The sequence below is a fragment of the Hermetia illucens genome, chromosome 1 (assembly GCF_905115235.1).
Source record: "Hermetia illucens chromosome 1, iHerIll2.2.curated.20191125, whole genome shotgun sequence".
NCBI classification, from domain to species: Eukaryota; Metazoa; Arthropoda; class Insecta; order Diptera; family Stratiomyidae; genus Hermetia; species Hermetia illucens.
Window position 1 is genome coordinate 40,093,077 of NC_051849.1, and position 16,475 is coordinate 40,109,551.

A 16,475-nucleotide genomic window follows, 5' to 3' on the forward strand; every position below is an offset into this window, starting at 1 on the left:
GGACTCATCTGAAGTGGCTTTGGCCACGAAGCCTCACCGAAGGTTATCTGGTACCATGGGGACCGGGACAGCCCTCTGAGAGCATAGTTCCAGGAGAATTCCTGGAGGAAGTGTTCTCGGCCCGGTTATTTGCGGTTGGCCCCGGAGGGGGGGGGGGGGGGGGAGTTACATGGTGGTTGTGGTTATGCCTACATCGCGGGCAGATCTCCTTGGAGGTGGAAAATTTGCGTATGAGACATGTTGCATCCCGATTCGTCCCAAAAGACCTAATTTTGTGCAAAAACAACATCGAAAGATGGTTGCTGAAGATACGACGAGCCGAAGCTGAAAAACAAAATCCGATGAGAAATCTAAAGGCGATCCCTTTGTCAACCTACTAGCGGTGCATGGACGAGCGACTAAAACGCTAGCACACGCGTATTGCTCCAGGTGAATATCATTTTGAACGAGACAAAATGAACTTGCCCGGAAATTAAGCCGCTTTTATTTCATTCATAAATTCCTGGTATAATTTTTATCACAGGCTATTTCAGTGTCTCTTGAAGCACTCAACTTTGTGTCAGTCGCTTTTGACATTGCGTGAAGTCCATATCATCAAAGCATGATTAAGAGGATTGTCGAACCTTAGTTTAATACTTTCTAAGCCAAGTTTTAGTCTTGCGACAGTTGTGAGGGAGGAGAGGGAAAGAGGCAAGGTTATAAACAACTTATTTAAATTAAGGACCTGTTCTCATAAGGCTCAAGTTAAAGATGGCTTCTCTTCATCAAAATAACTATTTCTTTCCAGGGTAGCATACGCTACTTCTTCGTATGGGGAAGAGCAAACATTTCTCCTCTTTACCATTCTCATGTGTTAAAGTTACCAAGGCAGCTACCTCGACGACATGATAGCTTCGTTCAAAGTAACCTATCCCTATGACTAATCCTTTTTTTCTGCTCGAAAGGTGTGTTTATCAAAAAGTTCAGGCGTATGCGGGCAATTTCGAGGCTGCCTGCCTGCCACGCCCACTTATGTAACTGATTAATTTACTGTCTCATTATTTTACCAGAATGTTCGGGGTTTGAGAAGTGGCGGCATTTCATTTTTCCCGCGCTGGTTCAACAACATCACATCATTTGTAATTCACAAAGTTGGCTTGACGATAAAATATGAAATTCTGAATTAATTTACACTGTGACATGTGTCGGGCTGAATCACGTAAATCCGTTGGCAGTAGTATTCTGATTGCGACTAAACATCCACTCGAGGCCGAGCCCATCTTCTCCTCCCCTGAAGGTGTATTTCTGTTCAACTTCGTTCCGTTCGTAGTATCTTGAGTTTAGTTTCCCTGTGCTGGTTTCTCTCGTCTAGCCTAATCATCCCAGGTTCCCAATCCTTTTCAATAATCGCTTCCATTTTTCTCTACTTTTTCTTCGTTCATGTAGATTTGTTTTGCTCTCCTATTCAACACCATCAATAAATTCTTGAATCACACTCTCGATATCTCCCTATTTCCCTTGTATTGCCCATCCCCATATGTCAAAGTAGACGCTCGCCATCCAGCTCTTGATCGGGAAGTGGAGCTTTGTCGGTCCAACTTCAATCCTGGGCGAGAATCACAGTTCAAATTCCGCAAAGCCAACTTCGACGCTTACAACCCAACTTTACCATCAATCAACTGGGATCGCATATGGTAGTATCTAACTTAACGTACGATCGGGCTCTTAATAATTTTTACAAAATCCTTGCCGACTCCTCCCCTATTACGTTCTTTCTTCTTCCACATGTCTGTGCTCTTATCTAACTTGGTTCACCATGGAGATTCACGAAAACATTGACCTCGAACATGCATTACGGAAGAACTTTTTGTCTTCCAAAAATGTCACCAACCTTCATACTCAATAATGAAGGTAGTATGTAGCTACCGAAATGGAGCAATATAGACTCAGATCACTATTTCTTTGAGATGGTGCTATCGGCACGAATAACAGCTCCACCTCAGATTTGAAAAATCCTCTGTAAAATCTATGAGGAGAAAATGGATCGATTGAGTATTTTAATGACCTGCTTAACAACCAGTATTGATTAAGTTGGAGATCCCGTCAACTGATAGTAATAATAATAGTGTCCTTGAAGAAATGTTCTGGCCCTTTAGTGGTTATATTAACTGTAGTATGTCGAGCAAGCTTATAGCCAACAGATATTTTAGATGTTTCCTACTTCCTACTTTCAGAGTGGCATCTGGTATTTGATATTTCTACAGGCCCCTTGGCCTATGTATGTATGTATGAAGCTTTCGTCACTCTCCTCACCGAATCTGTAGACAATGTCCGTAGATATCCCTTCCCCAGGTGATAATTTAGCCTGCACTGTGGACTATGAAATTGTTAGTAAGTTTCGTCCAGTAAAGTTCCCTCAGCCGTTCCTCTTTATTCATTGGCGTCATAATCATGAATCTTTTTCGATTTCACAAAAGGTGTTGCTGCTCTTTCCTGGCCAGCTCGTCCATTGCTTTCTAACCTAATATGGATGGATCCCAGGGTATCTTTATTGTTCCAAGCGTATTCAGTCTATTAAGGCCTTCTAGACAGTTTAGGTTAGACCTAAATATAATACATCAATAGCTGCCAGTACCATACTAGTGTGCTTGCCCATTAGTTCAAAGTACGTTTTCTTTCGACCAATGATCCCTACACCCACTCCGTTTGATGTGAGGGATCCATCAGTGTACTAGGTAATCAATTTCTGGCTTAGGCCATGAGCCACTGCCACGCTGTCCCAATTTGCCCTGTTGCTCAAGAAGAAAATATGAAAAACTGTTCGGGTTAAGAACCGTAAGCCGCCAGGAGTCAAAGCAACTACAGCCGAACTAACTAAATATGAAGGTGACCAACTATACAAAGCAGTTCATTAACTCATTCCCAATATTCAAAAGAGCAAATAAAGACCTGAGATTTCACACAGTGCAATAATTATAGAGTTATTGTGGTGCTGAGTATCGTCCAAAAAATATCCTTCGTTATCTTGTTAGGTCGAATAGCCCGTTGTGCGCCGAGAACAACCCCATGGAAAAATAATTGAAAAATTGCCATCTTTTTGTTTACTTAAAGGCCGCCTATGATAGAAGACGTGGCAGACCCTGCCTCAGATCGAGCGATGGCGTAGGTCAGGACGCCAGACAATTTTTAGGAATATTGAATTGGTGGAATCCGCAAAACCGGGGTGTATGGAGTTCCTTAAAAACTGTATCCGACAATGAAAGAATTCGCCATCCGCACAAAGTTAATGTGACTGACTACACTGATCCTGACCAATATACGAGGGCAGATAAAAGTTGCAGAATCATTTACGAGACCCAACACCATCAATATTGTCTAAGACAAAGGGAGGCAAATTCAACACCAAAAAAGAAGAAGAGAACAATAAAGATAGGATAATACACCTTTGAAACCGTTGATAATTATTTCCTATCTTGGGTCAAAAATTACAGACGATAACAGCCGGGTGTCTACAGGGCCAACATCTATCGAACCAGACACTGTCTGGAGGGAGTGACAGCAGTAGCCAGGGCTATCAAAGTGGTGGACTACGAGCAAATCGAGTAGTTTAGAGTCTAGGTCATAATGGAGCCACATGACATGACGATTAGCATGTAATTTTCCCAGGCAACATGTCCGTCCCCAACTTTCATTCAAACCGCCATGCACCCTTTGTTTTGGGAAATTTGAAAACTACATTCAGATATCCAGAATTCTCTATTCTTTGACTGAAGTGAAATATACGACTTTTTATTTTCCACATATCTGTCTATTGCCGATTCGTGAATTACATCAGCACCGAGGAGTCCTTTTCACGCGCAATCCGTATGCTACCAGAAAGATACGAAAAAATAGTGGCTATCGATATACAATATTTTAAATAATCGCATTGCAATAATTTTTTTTTTTCAAAATGAAACTTCAATTTAAAAAAAAATCTTAAAATTAATTTGTACTCATTTGGTAGTTAAGCTCGGTTAACTCTTTTCAAAATTAGCGTTCTGAGAATTTTTGTGTTTTAATGGCCTGTGAAGTTTGCAAATCTTCAACCTTTTAGCCTCAACATATATAAATACCTCACCAACTTATACTCCGCCATTTTCTGGTTTTTTAAGGTTGCATTAGGTAACATAGTTTCACATTGAATTTAAGGGTGGTGTAAAATTTTTCTTTCACCGATTATGAAAGGCCTTGATTAGTACTTTATGAAGCCGATATTAGTTTTGACATTGGTTGCAAAGGAGAGGATCACGGAGATCCGAAATGGGTCAGTTACTTCAAGGGTCGTTTTCAGAAACTACCCAATCCAAATATCTCAGAAAAATATGGGGATTCATATACATTATATCTAGACTTCAAAATACCCTCCATACCCATACCAGTTTAAATAAAGTTAATAATATGTAGTATATTACCATATTCATTATAAGTATGTATTCTAAAAATTGACTGGGAACAACCCCCTGCCCCCTTTATCCGAGTTCTACAGTAATAAAGGCTATACTGTGGAGCATGACACTAGAAAGTTTGGTGGAGATCGCATTATTACTAACAGAGCTATAATAAATCAAAATTGTCACTCTTGTGCAAATTTATTGCATTCTAAGACTTTGAATGTCATTATCATACTGAAGTGAATGGTATGACAAAGTATAAACATTACGAGCTTGGTATCGATGGGTCAAATGCCCACTCAAATATGCTTATATAAGCAATACACAAAACCTTTCATACCTGAGGCGTTTAGCTTCCGGTTTCTCGACTTGTTTATAAAACCCTGTTTATCATCCGCCCTCCTGAATCTTAGAATGTTAATTTTAATTTCATATGTACCTAAAATTGTGTATTTAATTGATTTTTTTTCTATTTCAGAACACCTCACCACTATGGGAGGACTTCGTTGCAAAAGCGAGTAAACTACATGCATGTTTACGGTAAGTGTAAAACATTCAATGCTTTTTTCTAATAGCTGGCAAATGTGCTTTTACATGCACAGTTGCAGCTATTTCTTAGACTAGGAATAAACGATGAGCCATCAAATCGTTTTTAAAAATTATACTTGCAAAAATGAAAGTTGAATTCGATTCAGTGTTTGGAAAACCACTAGATGCGCACATGCACACATATGTGTATATACCCTTTAACTGGGGACCTCTGGCTACTAAATTTAACATGATTGAAAGGCAAAACGATTTAATTCCTAATTTGACGGACACTGTACTCCGTTTTTGATCACGCAATAGATCAAACTCCATATTTCAGAAAAGTTGACTTGGAATCATTCCGAAACTATTGTTTCACATATAACGGTTGCCCACGAAGAGAGAGAGCTTCCATTTCAACATCCCACACTCGACTTAAATTCAGATTTCTAATTAAAAACTCGTTTAGATTATCCATTTCGGCTTAATACGCCATAATCTCATACGTAACGCCACCCATCACCGCCGAAGGTTATTAACCAGATACAAATTTTTATCAAACAGTTGAGTGCATTCAGAATTATTTCTAGTGCAGTCAAGCGGAAATCCATTCGTGTTAAAAGCGCATATCTTCTACTTTTTCAACACAATGGTTCCGTGAAAGGTTCGATGTACTCAAATAATAGAATATAAATAGTTCCATATGTGCTCGCCACCATGCAGGTGGGAACGGAAATAATTCAAACTTTGTCGACAAACAACGGCCGGTGGTGTTTTTAGATAATTACCTACTGACCTTGACGCGCAAACTACACCTTTATGAATGAGTGCAGAGAGAAACAACTAGACGGAAAATCGCCAGCTCCACATTATTATTTAAAAATATAAACACATTACAGAAGCATCCATGGAGAAATTAAAAATAAAAACATCGACCGACATTAGCAAGGGACACATTACGTTTGAAACACGACACATGGAAAAATATCATCAGATTTTGACGATTTTGAATGTGTTTTGTAAGAGAAATCTATTTTCGTAGGAAAACTTTGGGTATGAAGTTATTTCGGTGGCTTGAATATAGTCCAGACGACAAGTATGTCACTTATATCCGCTGCAGAAACTGCGTGAGACTCTTGACTCGTCTTTCTCAGATGTTGAAAATATTTATTTTCTGTAAATTCTGTTGACAAATTTTCAATAGCAATGCGAGCTGAAAGCTTTAGTGGAATTACAAACAGAAAAGCCATTGAAATGAAAATAGAAATATTGAAGGAGGATTTTTTAGAAAGACCTTAACATCCACATTTCAGACATGGAACCTCACAGCAAATTATATTTAAGTAGTTGTCGGGCTATCATTGTGACGATAAATGCCTCAATCACAACCTGGGCAGAATGCAAAGTAGCATTTGCATTGTACCGTCTAGTTGAAATGCAGACGAGAGTCAAGTGATTGACTTGGTAGTTTAGCGCTTTCAACTTTAACTACACTTGGTGAACTCTAGTTTTTTCTCCTTATTATTCGAAATCACTAAAATTTTTTTCTCGCGTTGAACCTTTGATGTAAACCCTTCAGTATTTCACATGTGCGAATACTTTACTACATCATGATTCTGCTAGCAGACCAAAGTGTATATAAATTTAATATATCAGACTATATATAATACTTTAATATAATATTGCCATTTTGTGCTGTCTTGAGGGTAGTAAATTTTCACATATTTAGACAACCATGACAGGGAATATTATACTGGAAAGTTTGATGGAAATCTTACTATTGTTAACAAAGTTGCAGTAGGTTAAAGTACGAGGGTTGTCCCGGCTTGGCATAGAGATGGCGATACTTGTTTGACACAATATATAAAGGATATGTTTCAAATTTGAAGACGCCACGTTGTTTAGTATTTTTTTGGCCGCCATTAATTTTGGACGTTTTCAGACAATTTGTGAAAATGGAGCAAATTGGTCATCGTTATCTGGTACAATACTTTTATTTGAAAGGCCTCAGCACAAGCAGTATAACAGCTGAACTACACATAGATTTAGTTCTGGGTGAGTCTGCTCCTCCGTTTACAACAATAAAATATTGGGTAGCAGAGTTTAAACAGGGCCATACGAGGTGCTAAGCCGAATCTCGCAATGGTCGATCAAATGAGGTGACGACTCCAGGGATGGTGAAGAAAATCCCCAAAGCGGTTAGTTAGTTAGTTAGTTTCGTTAACTGGGGGGAGCCGCAGCCCCGAGCACTCAGGCCATTATTAGGCCCATTGTACTATCCCCGTAGTTGCCTATTCAATGACTTCCCGCCTACGGTGTTCGCAGGCCTTAGCGAATCTGAGAACATTCTCCAAAGGCAGAGAGTGTGCAGATTCTTCATTGAAGAAAACCTTGCCAAGATGTCTTCGTCTGAGATCTGAGGATGCCGGGCAGCTCCTCCTCCTCCTCACATTGGCTGCACACAGCCGAAACCACTACCCCAATCTTTTCCATATGGTAGTTTAAGGGGCAGTGTCCCGTCAAAAGCCCTAATAGGGTTTTCATGTCCGACTTCTTAAGAGACAACAAAAATGCCGCTTTATTGGCTCTAGGCTCCTTCACAAGGATTTTCGCTTGCCGGCAAGAGTCCAAATTTTTCCACTCGGTTGCGTGAATCCTTGCAATTTCACTCTTTAGAGTAGACTTGACAGTAGATGGTCGGATTCCAAGAGCTGGTTCTGGCCCCACCATTGTGGATCCAGACCCTCGGCGAGCTAGTCTGCCAGCCTCCTCATTGCCGGCGATGTTAGAGTGCCCCGGCACCCACATCAGGAATGTTTCGTTCAGTCGGCCAAGTTTCAGCAGCACTTGATGACAACTCCACACCAACTTGCTTGATATGTTATTGCCATTTAGCGCTGATAATGCCGCCCGACTGTCGGAACAGATTCGAATGGTGCGACCCCTCCATTTCTGTCGCAGACATTCTTCTGCTGCCAATGAAATGGCATATATCTCCGCCTGGAATATGGTCGTCATTTTTCCGAGAGGTAGGGCCAGTTCTATAATCGGATTCTCCGAGAACACCCCTGCACCTGATCCATCCTCGTCGGTGAAGATTATTAGGTCTGTAATCTGAAAAGACTCATGGCCACTTGTCGACCATTCTTCTCTTTCGGTGATTACGACAGTATATGTCTTTTCAAAGACGAATCTGGAAACCATATGATCGGTCGGCATCAGGGCTACCGGATGTTTTTCAATGAATTTCCAGATAGACGCATGCCCGTTGGATTGGCCGCCTTTCCACGCCCCAATGGTATCGAGCCTATATGCGTCGTTGGCCGCTTTCCGTTTCACCTCCAAGTGAATTGGGGGTAAATTTAGGATAGCTTCAAGTGCCGCAGTCGGCGTAGTACTCATTGCTCCAGTAATACTTAGGCAACCAAGTCTCTGAATCTGCGTTAGCAGCTTCCTGCTGTTAGCAAAGTTCAGTCTTGGCCACCAGACGATGCATGCATACATCAAAATGGGTTTTATTATGGATGTATACATCCAGTGTATCCGTTTAGGTGAAAGTCCCCAGGTCTTACCTATCGCATTCCTACAGCACCAGAGCAATCTGCAGGATTTCTGATATTGTTCCTGGATATGATGCTTCCACGTTAACTTGGAGTCGAAATGTACTCCTAAGTACTTGACTGTTTGTGCCAGCTGGATTTCCGCCCCTGCTAAGGTGGGTAGCGTATAGCTACCCCACCTGACGTTCCTAGTGAACATAACTAGTCCAGTCTTCCTAGCGTTCACCGTGAGTCCATTGCGGAGGCACCAGCTGTGGATTACATGCAGAGTTGCATTCAAGCGGTCACATACTGTGTCCGCAAACTTGCCGGTAATTATTACGGCTAGGTCGTCCGCAAATGTTTGCGCGAAAACTTTTTTGTCCTCCAGGAGCCACAGCAGAGTATCCATTACCAAGAGCCATAACAGTGGAGAGAGAACCCCTCCCTGTGGGTAGCCCCTGAGACATCCTGCTTCAATAGACTTCTGGCCGACCGATATGTGGATTTTTCTCCACTCTAGCATGTGAAGGATCCAACTGATTAGCAGCGGTTCGATTCCATGCTGTCTTGTCGCATCACAAATTGCCGCGAATGAGGCATAATTGAAGGCACCTTCGATGTCCATGAATGCGCCTAAGGCGTATTCTTTTTCGGACATGGCCTTTTCAATTTTTGCCGTAAGTTCATGGAGTGCTGTCTCCGTGGATTTGCCTTTCTGGTAGGCGTGTTGCCTATGGTAAAGTGGCCACTTAGGAATATGTGTGTCCCTTATGAACCGATCTACCAGTCTTTCTAGTCCTTTTAGCAGAAAGGACGTTAGGCTGATCGGTCGAAAGCTTTTTGCGTCTGTGTAGGTGGGTTTTCCTGGTTTGGGAATGAACAACACCTTTACATCACGCCATTTAATTGGAATATAAGCGTGTGCTAGGCATGCGCGATATATATTCCGAATATGTAGACCCATGGCATCCATTCCTTCTATTACTAGCTCAGGGATGATGCCATCCGGACCTGCAGACTTGTATCTATGGAACGAGTTAAATGCCCATTTCACTCGCTCCAGTGATACTACTTTGCATGCCAGATTCCAGTCTCTCGGTTGAGGGCTGTATGCACCTGTTGGCCCCGAGATTAGATTTTGGATGCTGCCTGGGAAGTGTACTTCAAGCAAATGATTTGCCGTTTCTTCATCGCTTTCTGTGTACTTCCCATTCTGTAAACGTAAATAACCCAGTTTCTGGCTACGTTCTTTAACCAGAATCCGCTTCAGCTTTGAGGTTGCCTCAAGAGAGTTAGTCTCTTCGCAAAAGCATCTCTAAGATGATCGTTTGGCCGATCTTATGCTCTTCTTTAGAGCCTTCTGTGCCTCTTTATAGCGATTCCAGCTAGCGCCTGAATCATACTTCAGAGCACAATTGAGGAGCATCCTTGTCATTCTCCTCTGTTCCGAGTTCCACCATGGTGTTTTACCCTTCTTTGGCATCTTGATTGGATAGCTTTCTTCAAAAGCTTCTCTCACATTAGTTGTGATCATCTGGGTTGTCTTCTCAATTCCAGCAATGGATTTGATGCGCTTCCCAGGGATCGTGATTCGAGCGCTCAATTCTATTTTATACATCACCCAATCTGTCTTCCGCGGATTCCGAAATGGAGTGGGTGGAGGTGGATCCATGTCCATAACGAAATCAATGCGTCTGTGATCGGAGAGTGTGATATCGTTTGATACTCTCCACTCTCCGATCAGAGCCGCGATGTCAGGAGATGCCACCGTGATGTCGATGACCTCTCGCCTGACCACGTTGAAGAAAGTGGGTTCAATACCCACATTTAGGATCTGCAAATCGGTTCCTACTAGATACTCTAGTAGTCTCGATCCTCTTGCATTGATGTTTGAACTTCCCCAGCATATGTGGTGAGCGTTGACATCACATCCTGCTATTACCCCCATGCCTCTACTTTTGGCATATTGGATAGCTCTGATGAATGTCCCACTGGGAACGTCTTCTGCGTCGTAGGGGAAATATGCAGAGCACCATAGTATCTCTTTATCTCCCTGTTGACTTTTTACGGTTAGCTTAGCCGATATGGTGTCGCCATCACATAGGTCGTTAACCAGGTTAGCCTGGAAGTCTTTGGAGACTACCATGCAGGTGCGGGGTCGATCGCTTCCATTGGCATACAATAGGTCAGCATGTTGGAAGTTTAGGCCCCTGACTGCTCCACCAACAACCCACGGTTCTTGTATGAGGTATATAAATGTCTTGCAGCTATTGATCCGACGACTGATAAGTGCAGTCGCCGCTTTACAATGCTGCAAATTTAATTGGGAAATGTGGCACCTCATCTACGTTTCAGGTGTAGATGCCGGGGGCTGCATGTCCCCTTCAATGGTTTTAGGTGGAAGTGTTAAGGTTGTTCTGTACACCAAGTTGTTCCAGAACCCCAACGCCATTTCGCTCTTCTTCTGGAAGCCAGAGAAAGCACTTTTTGATCGATGGAAGCTCAGAGACCCTTTTCAAGGTTAGTCGCGCACCCTCCCACACATCGTTAAGGGAGGAGCAGTACTGCCTGAGCCACTCGTTCGTGTCTTCGTCGGTAAAATTCAGCCATAACATTTTACGGTATACACCTACCGACTGAAAGCAAAGCTTAATGCCTTGCGCGGACGCAGTCCTTACAGCAAGGAGGAGTTTCCTCCTAAGCTGTTCGCACTGCTCAGTATCGTAGCCGGGTGGATTAGAGTCGTCATACAGGACCCATCCATCGGCTTCGATAGCCTTGACTGCAAATGAAGACCTAGCCGTTGCCGGCCGAGCCCTCTTTGCTGCCTTTTGTGTCGAAGAGTTAGGATCATCCGAGGATCGCTGCCGCTTCGGTTTCCCCTTAGCCGCAGGTGCCCCGAACGCTCCTTTCCCCTCAACCTTGGCACAGCTCTTTGGTTGTGCGTTGCCCGGAGGCGGTTTGCCCGGAGGCGGTTTGCCCGGAGGCGGTTTGCCCGGAGGCGGTTTGCCCGGAGGCGGTTTGCCCGAAGGCGGTTTGCCCGAAAGCGGTTTGCCCGAAGGCGGTTTGCTCGGAGGCTGTTTGCCCGAAGGCAGTTTGCTGTCCGTGGACAAGTGCTTACCCATGGGCAAGACTTTAGCCTCAGCAGGTGGCGCCGATTGGAGCCTGGGGTCAGGAGTACTGACAGAAGGGGCCTGCTTCGGCTCCTCCGTTAAGGACTGGGTCCCAATTGAATTGGTTCCCACTTGAATAAGTGGGGAATCTGTGTCTAGACTCAGGTTCTCCATCGATGAGCTCAGGGTTGCCCCTTCACTCGGGGTTGGATCGTCGCGATCGAAGTTTAATAGTGTTTGCTTTATAGGTTTATGTTTTTGTTTTTTCATAGTTGGCTGCCATGTCCTCAATTTTTCCGGGGAAAGTAAGTCGATCTCGGCAGAGCCCCTTTTTGCCGAGACAAGGCTAGTTGAAACTGGGGGTCGCCTGGTACCCAGAGTTCACCGTTTACGGCCACATCTTAACCCCTGTGACCATTCAGCCCTCGGCACGGTAGTCACGCCTTGGCTTGGGGTTTTGATTACCGCTTGGCTTCAGGTGTCACCTCCCGTTTCCTGGAGGATCTTCCTTACTGAGCTCCCTCACCACGACAAGGTAGGCAATCGTCGAGAGAGCCGTTACTGGATGATCGTCGATTTTCAAAAAGTGCGGCACATTGCATATTAGCTGAAAATTTGGGCATGAGAAAGATGGATGCGTTTGTGTTTAGCAAATTTTCATAGGAACAAAACAAAATTTTTGCGTCATACCATAACCATGGGTGAAAATGGGTGCACCACTCCACACCCGAGACAAAAGAATAGTCAAAACAATGGACTTAAAAGGGAGAACCTGCTCCAAAAAAGGCGAAAACCCAATCAATGACGCATATTCTGCTATATTATTGCAACGTTTGAGCCAAGAATCAAGCAAAAACATCTGAATTTTGCTAAGAAGCAAGTACTATTTCATCAGGACAATACACCAGCTCACAAATCCGTTATTGCAATGGCCAAAATTAATGAATTGAAGTTCGAATTGCTACCTCATGCACCATATTCGCCAGATTTAGCTCCCTCAGATTATTTTCCATTCCCAAACTTGGAAAAATGGCTCAGGGGTCAAAAACTTTACAACGAAGAAATGATATAGGCAGTTAATGACTATTTTGCGGAGTAAGACAGTTCCTATTATAGAAAGGGCATCGAACTTATTGAACATCGCTGTGAAAGTGTATAGAGCTGAAAGGAGATTATTTTTTCCAAAATTTTTGCGTTTTCTCTGTTAGGTCAGGTACTTTTGGGGCAACCCTCGTAGCGTCTTACTCGGCAATTTACAGAGACCCTAAGAGACGAAATGTTAGTATCACATTGCAGTAAATAGTCGGGACATATTCAATGCATGTATATTATGAGCTATGTACAAATAAGATCATCTGGCACCCAAATATTTTACATAAAATCTTTTATACCTGAAGCGGCGAGTTCCCGATTCAGCTCCTGCACTCAGGCCTTTAGCAAATCCATTATAGTATATATTTATCCTCTTTAGATAACCACAAATATCCGAGAGCTAGACTGGGATTCGAACCCGGGGCATGAGGTCGAGATCGCGAAGCTGACGCAAAATCGTCTCCACCATCGCGCCACAAAATCATGTTATTCATTGTATGTATGAAATTTCAATCTGCATATATCCACCAAACACCAGTTGAATATATGTATGTAGCCGTTTCCAGTAAGCAGCAGCATCAGCACTATTTTCATATAAAACCTCAATGATTTATATGATTACATGATTAGGAACGCACACAAGCCCTAATTTCCAAAATTTCAATCATGATATCCGTCATTACGTCCAACGTCAGTTGAGAACCCATCAGCGAGCAAGGCTTCATGTTGTCATTGGCAGTTTTCCGTCATTCGAGATGGAAGGCTTAGGGCATACAAGATATGTATATGACACTCCTTATCAATATTGGGTGTAATTAAGTAATTAAGCAGAGATACTTTTCAGTCTCTTCCGTCGTGGAAAAGCTCCTCTATGTAGAGATCGGTCGGATACTGATTTTAGAAGTAATTCAGGAATCGCAAAGCGTAAGGGTTTCGCCAGTCATCCTTGTGATAAAACCTGACAAAGTACGTGAATACACACAAAGGATGCTTATTCCTTACCTTCTCTATTGAGGGAATTTTCAGCCAAAGGACACTAAGGACACTGCAGAGAACGTAAAAAAAGTCGAAGATGCTGTGTGAGCAGAATTAAGAGTGAAAATTACGAATATAGCTGACATCACGGGGACCTAATATGGCAACGTTCAAAGAATCCGTGTGAGAGAATTGCGCATGATAAAGGTCTCCACAGGAGAATCTCGAAAGGTTCCAAGCGAGTCAGGGAAATTTTTTGTTACGTTTTGTGACCATGGCTGAGACTTGGATTCACCATATTCGTTCTGAAGCGTAATAACAATCCACTACTTGGAAACGAACATCAACACCGACGCCGAAGAAATTGAAGTGTCCAAGTCGGCAGGAAAGGTTATGGCATCCATTTTCTGGAACGTTCAACAAATAATTATGATAGAATATTTGGTAACGGGAGGTACTATTACGGGTTCTTACCGGGCAGACCAAATAAGAAGATTGCAAGAGGCCACCAAGAAGGAATGACAGGGCAAACGGAATCGGAATGCTGTTTCACCAAGACAACACTCCGGCTCACAAAGGCGCGGTTTCAATGACTGCTATTCGAAAAATGGAATTCGAACTGCGCGAACGTCCACCATATTCGCCAGATCGAGCGTTGAATTTGTCTCATAAAACTAAACCCTATTCTAACGATTGCTAAACCACATTGAAGCTCCTTTGCTCAGTATTATGCTCTATGTATATGCTAAAGCGTGTTACCTTATACATATATGTTTATGTCATCCGTGAGACGTCTTATATTCGTCATTTTCCTCGAGTTTGCTTTACACTCCAAAAAATGATTTTCAGATTCACATAAAACATGAAACTGGTCATTACTTTGCTGCCCATACGCCTGTACCAAGGAAAGCAGTAAGTCGCGTAAATGAGTTACTCAAGCCATAACTCTAGAGAACCCAATTGCAATGTAACGACCATGGCCATTCCAAGCGCCCAGGCTATTACAAAGCATGGCTTTTGTAAATATATAAATCGCTTAAAGGAAAACTTTAATCTCAGAGAAGCTGGTTTTAAAGAGGCCCAAAAAGACTTTAACAACTCAATAAATATTTCCTACACAGGGTCTGTCCGAAAAACTATCGAACAAATTCATCAAAGGCTTTACTGAATTTTAACGTACAAATAACAAAATAATGCCGTTCCGCTTCGATACAGCGATGCCTGTGCTTTATTCAATACATATTGTCGTCGAAGCCTCTGTGACCGCCTGTATCGTACGTAAGGGTACTTCTTCTAGCTCCTTGTTATTCTTGGAAGCAGAAAAGGTACGGTAGTACTTCTAGACGATACTCCGACAGGAATAACGTTTTCAGGCCTTCCCTGGCAAGAAACTTACACAAGGAGGGAGATGTGGTGTGACGCCTTCACTCTAGGCTTGCTAAGGCGGTAGCTTTCTTTTGGCAGCAAAGAAATTTAAGGTGTCACTCACTACTTTGCTGATCCAGTGGCTTGTAGTAACTCGCGGCAGCATTTCAACAAACGGTCTTTCTTTTGGTTATTGGTTGAGTTTCGAGGCTATTTTGGCGTAAATTTCGTCGTCGACATTTTTTTTTTTTTTTTTTTTTTTAATAATTAAAACTTGCTTTTTCCATTCGCTAGTGTTGTTTATTGGTCTTACAAACACCAATATTTCGGGAACCACTTGTTCCCTTGATCACTGCTACCAAGATCACTAATGAAGAGAGCAAGTGATTCCCGAAAGATCGGAATTCGCAAGACCAATAAATAACACTAGCAAATAGAAAAAGCAAGCTTTAATTATTTCAAATCAGAAGTGTTGAATGCTCCTTTTTATAATTCGTAAAACACAACATGAGTGCGAGTTATGTCGAATGTAAATCCTCCCTACTTAGACCAAAACTTGACCAGATCTAAACAAAAACTTCAAATAGTTACTGCGCACACGCAAAAAATCGTTCGAATGACAGCCACGAATGAACGTCATTTTTTAAACAATACTATTACCGCGGCGAAGTATTGGTATTAGTGTACAACTGGGAGAAAAAACGTCAGAGTGCTGATTAGCATACCCTAACGTCCCACAAACAAAGAAATGGAAGGATGAGCAGTTCAACAATGAAACCATAATGGCAATTTTTCCGCTGCTGTAATCCAAAAGAAGTTTATACGTGTAGAGCAGACGTTAACGTGGAAAAGAAGACCTTTCTGTCCAGGTGCTCCATTATAGCAAAGCTATATTTGCCTTTGTGATTTTACAGTTTCAACTTAACTTTGATAGAAGTTTTTGGTTTTCTAAGATTAAAACCACTCTCAAATATCAACTTTTGCCGACATTGACGCGAACTAAGCCGACGTGACGATCGCTCTGAATTAGATTCCCGTTAAAGTCTTTTAAAGCACTTACCCTACTTTTGAAAATTGCTGGATGTAGGTAATATTTGTCAGGTTTCAGCAAGGAAAGCTAGTCCTTGCTCTGTCAGTGACGTAAAAAGTTGTCACTCATATATGCGTTATGGAGATAACAATTGTAAAAACTTGGTGTTAAGGAATTTTTTTGGACACGCTGCCTAGGCAGGTCTCCTTGATTTTGCTTTGGTTTTCCTTTAGTCCCTGGTTTGTTTTCGATGTTACTTGTTTTAAATTCTACCAGGCGTACAACTATGAAATGCGAATAACATGTTCATTTCAGAAGAATGCTAAAGAAAGCTTATTCAAAGTATGTTTCGTTGCTAGTTACACATTTTCACCGTCATTCGGGCAATTTATGGAGACCACTCCGCCGCGAAACATTC

At 42.3% G+C, this 16,475-nt stretch overlaps 1 protein-coding gene across 1 annotated transcript in view; it reads left to right on the forward strand.

Annotated features, from left to right (window-relative positions):
• Positions 1-16,475, forward strand: part of LOC119653915 — an 87,499-nt gene that overhangs the window by 41,116 nt on the left and 29,908 nt on the right. Inside the window, exon 2 of the mRNA XM_038059075.1 lies at positions 4,891-4,952. Coding sequence (XP_037915003.1) covers positions 4,891-4,952 — 62 coding nt within the window. The remainder of the gene's footprint in view (positions 1-4,890; positions 4,953-16,475) is intronic.